The sequence below is a fragment of the Rhincodon typus genome, unplaced genomic scaffold (assembly GCF_021869965.1).
Source record: "Rhincodon typus isolate 14 unplaced genomic scaffold, sRhiTyp1.1 hic_rhity00011685, whole genome shotgun sequence".
NCBI lineage: Eukaryota > Metazoa > Chordata > Chondrichthyes > Orectolobiformes > Rhincodontidae > Rhincodon > Rhincodon typus.
The window spans coordinates 1,446-7,021 of record NW_025977323.1 but is presented as its reverse complement, the minus strand read 5'-3'; the positions used below and the strand labels follow the sequence as shown (position 1 = coordinate 7,021).

At 38.5% G+C, this 5,576-nt stretch overlaps 1 protein-coding gene across 2 annotated transcripts; it reads left to right on the top strand.

Moving 5' to 3' along the window:
• The first annotated feature begins 110 nt into the window (after nt 1–110).
• Nucleotides 111–4,839, top strand: LOC125482524 (nuclear protein MDM1-like). 2 transcript variants are annotated; one of them, XM_048594611.1, is made up of 3 exons: nt 111–269; nt 2,650–2,764; nt 4,424–4,839. In XM_048594611.1, exons 1-3 carry the CDS (start codon nt 252–254, stop codon nt 4,831–4,833), a joined length of 543 nt encoding a protein of 180 aa, XP_048450568.1. In that variant the 5' UTR covers nt 111–251; the 3' UTR covers nt 4,834–4,839. The 2 variants fall into 2 exon arrangements, with proteins under 2 accessions (XP_048450568.1, XP_048450567.1); XM_048594610.1 differs by having other exon boundaries at nt 2,650–2,779.
• Nucleotides 4,840–5,576: the final 737 nt, after the last annotated feature.

Here is a 5,576-nt window from a genome sequence, read left to right as displayed (position 1 = left end):
GGTCAGCGGGGGGATACCGAGGACAGTGGGGGGTTACTGGGGACAGTGAAGGGATACTGGGCGGGGGCATTGGGGGGTTACTAGGGATACTGGGGACAAGACACCTAGGATCCCAGTGTGGGGGTATACTGGGGTAGAGCACGGGGTATTGAAGATCTCAGTGAGGGGGGTATACCAAGGGACTTGGGGATCTCAGTGAGGGAGTGGGGCACAAGGCTCTGAGTAACTGGGCTGTCAGAGGACCGGGGAACATGCCCCTGCACTTTAAGGTGAGATGTCTCTCTCTGATCTTTAATGTAAAACAATCAGATTTTAATAACATGCAGTTCTGCCAAAACCAAGGCCCTGCTTTGCCTGCGGATTCCTCAGTTACCCTCTTCCTCACTCATCTTTTCGCTCACTTCTTCTCCTGTCTTTCTTCCTCTGTCACCGTCCCTCCTCTGTTACTCAAGTGCCCCCCAGTCATAATCCTCAATATCCTCCCCATCCCTCATCTCCTTTACTCATCCCCCATCTCCTTTACTCAACTCCCTCATCCCCATCCCCATCCCCATCCCCATCACTCAACCTCTGATTCATCCTCACGCTCCCTCACCCCATCACGCACCCCTCGTTCTGACCTTTAAATATTTTCTTTTCATCCAGGCCCAGTTATTTAAACAGGTGATAGTGAAAATTCAATGTTTGTGGAAGTGATTACAGAATAGATGTGACCAAATAAAAATCCAGTTCCAGCTGCCTTTTTAAAACAAATTAAAAACAGTTCTATAATCTCGCAACAGCCATCCTTCAGGAAATTTTTTTTTAAGTTCATTAACGGGATGAGAATGTCACTGTCCATCCCTAATTGCCCAGACAGTAGTCCAGAATCAAACATATTGCTGTGGGTCTGGAGTCAAATGGAGGCCAGACCAGGTAAGGATGGCTGTTTACTCCCCTAAAGGGCATTAGTTAACCAGGCGGGTTTTACCTGACAATCGACAGTGGATTGACTGTCATCATTAGATTCTTAATTCCAGATATTTTATTACCATCTGCTGTGGCAGGATTCAAACCCAGGTCCCCAGAATGTTATCTGGGTCTCTGGATTAACAGTCCAGCAATAATACCACTAGGCCATTGCCTTGCCCATAAGGAGATGAATGTGATTAAAACTGTTTAGGATTAGTTAAAAAAAATCCAGCAAGGATTCAAAGCTAAATGCATTTTTGCTGCAGCACCTATAAATAAACATACCATCTGGCTGTAATTGCGCACTATTTGATGTTGAGTTGGATTAATTTTTCAAAGGCGGTTGGCAAAAGGTTACATCTGAATATTTTGCCTATAAATTGTTTAATTTCTATTCCATCAAATGAAGTAGTTAAGCCAGTTATATTAGACAGAATGTGGAGGCGTCTTCAGATTTATCCTTATTACTATCTAAACTGGAACCATGATTCTGAATGGATCAGGGGATAATTGCACTATTGATTTAAATGGAAATTGTAATTTTAAAACAAAATCATTGTGATGAGCATGATTTACAATTTGGTGGTAGATTAATCACTGTAGTGCTTGAATCTGAAGGATGGCTGGCCAGATTTAAGGATTTAAATAAATCATCTCATACTCCAGTGTAGTGCGAAAAGAGGCTGTATTGTCCGATTTCTTGCCCTTTGCACACGTCAAGCTGAAGACATCCCACTCCTACCTACTGTGGATGTAAAAGTTCCCTCAGCGCAATTCAAACAGAAAGGGTATTCTCCCTAGGACTTTCGGGGCGTCTTCTGGAGTAAAGGATTCTTCGCCTGGGTATTTCTGCAAGCAGCCTTGGAAAAAACAGAGGGTTGGTAAACAGCATTAACGTACCATTTGAGAGGAGACTGAGTTTTGACGGGCATGTGCAGTGGACAATGTTTGGTGCACTGCTTTAGTACATGTGTGAATATGGCAGCTATCAAGCAAACAGTAACAATTGTAATGAAGTGGCCTGTTTTTCATCTCTTGGGATCAGAGAGCACAGTCCTTGGATGATAGGGAAACTGCAGGATATATTTTATGACGGCATCAGAGTGCATCTTTTACAGATATACAGAACACTTTGTGGTGACCTTAGGAAAAAAAGATATCCTTTTTTTTCCTCCTAATTTTGGCACACCAGTTACTACACACAGTCTGAAAAAGGAGTAAAGGTGCCCCTTTGAGGGACAAAACGTTTATGAAAAAATGCAATAATGTTTGAAAATTCTGGCAAGTTTTCTGTGATCGCTCCTTCAGGAATGCAAGCAGTATTGGCAACCATAAATATTCTGTCTAGACCAACTTACACAGCTTGACCAACACCACCAAATAGAGTCTAACCAATAGTTAAGTTGCAGTGTGCAAATTAATTGTGATGTTAGCTTACATTACAAGATTGACTACATTTCAAAAGTAATTCATTAAGGTTGATGTAGTTTGGGATATGCAGATATGGAAGAAATAAAACATTTTTTTTCCTGGCATCTCCTATAATAATCTTACAGTCAACCAAGAAGGTGTATCCTTATAAAGTCTGTTTTTGGAATATATTAAGAATTGGATAGTTATATGTTTCTTGAAGGAAAATATTTTATTTTTCAGTAATTGAAATTGAATCCAACTTATTTTGTTTACCTTACTTCTTAGGGTTTAAGTGAATACAAACGAAATTTCAAATGGAATGACTCCCAGAGATCACATTCTTGCAGTCCCCTCACTAAGCAAAAAGTACCTTGGGCAGGTGTGCCCTCAGAGCAGCTGGGTAAGCCTATTATATGTAAGTGATTATTTCCAAAAAGCATTTAATCTGTAGGTACTGCTTTTGTAACCTAAATAAGTTCACTATTGTCCAACCGAGAGGATAAGATAGTAAAAACAGAAAGTGCTATGAATACTCAGTGAACCAGGTAGTACCTGTGATGAGAGAAAGAGTGTTAATGCTTCATTCATAAGGTACATAGTAATTAAGTGATTCCTTCCCTCTTTTTATCCCACCCTCTCTATCAATTTGATATTGATTTGGGATGAATTATATTGGCATTTGTTAATACCAAATGAAGGAGTACAGCAAATTATAAGGTAAAAGTGCAGAAGTTCAGAGATAGGTTGATAGATCATTGCAGAGAAATATGAGCCCATAGATTTTGAAAGAAATCTGCAGTGAAAAAAGTAGAAACTAAAATTACAATAAATTGGAGAAAGAGAAATATCAAAGGGTACTGATATATTGATTTCAGAAGTGGGAATACAAATAGAAAGGCCATATAAAGGCTGAATGGGATTGCTGGTTATACATAGGACTGTGCAATACAATGGCAAAGAAGTGACGCTGAGCTTGTAGAGTAATTGCTTAGGTGAAATTGGAATAGTGCATGCAATATGGGCATCCTACTAGATGCAGGATATGAAAGCTTTGGAAATGGTGCTGTAAAGATTAATCATAATAAAAGGTTAGTTTTGAAGAAAAGCATGAATGTTGTTTCATTCCTCGATCACACTCCAACCATATACATGTTGGGACAGAGGATGTTATAGTGGATCTAATGGAGGTTTTTGAACATAAGCAAAAAAGTACATTTCAAAAGATAAATAAAAAGCTGAACTGGAAAACAACAAAATATTATTTTAATCTTGTAATATATCTCATGAAAAAATCCCAAGGTACTTTGCTGAATTTCTCCAAAAATAAATGGGTTGGTGGTGTTCGGGGTGGTGTGGTGCTGGTTGGTAATATAGTGTAAAACTTTAAAAGCAAATTTGGTCACAAATAGTTCTTTTCTAAAAGGAGTTAATATTTTTAATTTTCTAATCAATCTATTCAGAGTTACTCTCACACACCTCTCGAGCAGATGGAACGTGAATATGAGCCTCCTGGTGCAGAGGTTGGGACACTTACACTGCACCACAAGAGATCTAAAACAGATTCACATTCAGGAAATATTTGCAGCAGGACATGAACCTAAAATCTCTCAAATAGTTCTTAAAACATAACAATAATGTGTATTAGCTATGGTACAGTTGGTAACACACTCACTTCTGAATACATTCCAGAACAAAAATTAAAGTTGACATTTCACTTCAGTGCTGATGGAGCACTGCACATTCAGAGGTGCGATTTTTCATATGAGGCAATATTTATCCATGAATCAGCATTGGAAAAGCTGTTACATGGTCATTATGATATTGCTATTTATGGGAGCTTGCTGAGAGCATACAAACTGTCATGTTTTCTACGTTAGAATGATAATTATGCTCTAACTTTTTCAAATATTTTTAGCAATGACTAAAACAGTTTGAGTCCAGTGGATATGGAAAGTGCTGCATAAACCTCAGTTTGTTCATTGAGGCAATATCTGAAATCTGATTTTACAATTTAATTGATTATGATAAAGATTTTTAAAAATATCTTTTTGTATTTTAGGGAATGCAAGGGAGCCAAATTTTATCTCAAAGAAACGCGTACCATACTACAGTCCTCAAGCTTCACAATCTTTTCAGTGGGACTGGAACAACGATTCCAACAGCGGATCCCATGAACCAGAACCCAAAATATCTGAACTAATGAAACCACAGTCTTCTGTTTCAAATGAAAGAGTGACCGAGAAGGCTCAAGGTAACCAGGAAGAATCTGAAACTCCCAATGCTCCTCGAAAGCCTAAAGTTGCCAGATCGCGGTCTGCAGACTGCCATTTGCACTCAGCATTAGAACCATCACTGATCAAAGACAGGCAGTCAGCTGCAGTTGCTCAGAAAGGAAAAGAAGACATGTCTTCTGGAAAAGAGAGTGGAGATAAGGCAGTTAATAATGCTGTAAGTAGGAATGATAATTAAAATGATATGCCGTTTGTTTTTAAGTCTTCTGTCAACCATATTCAATAACTGCCAAAATTTAAATTTTCTCATTTACAACTTCTAAAATATCGGAAAGTTCAGTTATTTTGTATTAATCCTTTTTTCTGGATCAGTGATACATGAGAATTTCTATGTGGAACTCTGTTTCATTTACCACTTTATTGAGAAGACAATGTCTTTTAAAGCAATCGCACGTCTTTGTAAAAGAATAATAATATTAGTAGTCAGTGAATCAGGGCAGTCATTCAGCACACATTCTGGTTTCTTCCCTGCTGTTAACAGACTTTTGAATGGTCCCCTCCATGTTAATGTTCATCTCTCTCTCTGCACCTTCTCTGTGGCTGTATCACTGTATACTGCACTCTGTTCTGTTCTGTTCTACCATACCTTTGTATGGTATGATCTGCCTATACAGGATGCAAAGGAACATTTTTTGCTGTATCTAGGTGTATGTAACAATAATAAATCAAAATCAAAAGTCAGAAAAATCTTAACTTGATCCTATTTATCTGGCTGATATTTCGTCCTGGGTGCAAACATGTGCTTGCCCAGAGAAAGGCAGGATGGCTTGACTGTGCAGTATGATTTTATTATTCTGAGAAATGTACAGCTATAAAATGCTCATTTCCGGAATATGTAAAGATAACAATTGATGTGAATAGAGCAACAAGTTGCTAGCATGGTAGTTTATGATCGGTTGGTAACTCCGAGGTGACAATTAT

What these genes read in the sequence shown, in the direction of transcription:
- LOC125482524 (XM_048594610.1), top strand. An exon ending in GCTGGGTAAGCCTATTATAT is followed by an intron (nt 2,780 to 4,423) that starts GTAAGTGATTAT and finishes TTTGTATTTTAG; the next exon opens with GGAATGCAAGGGAGCCAAAT.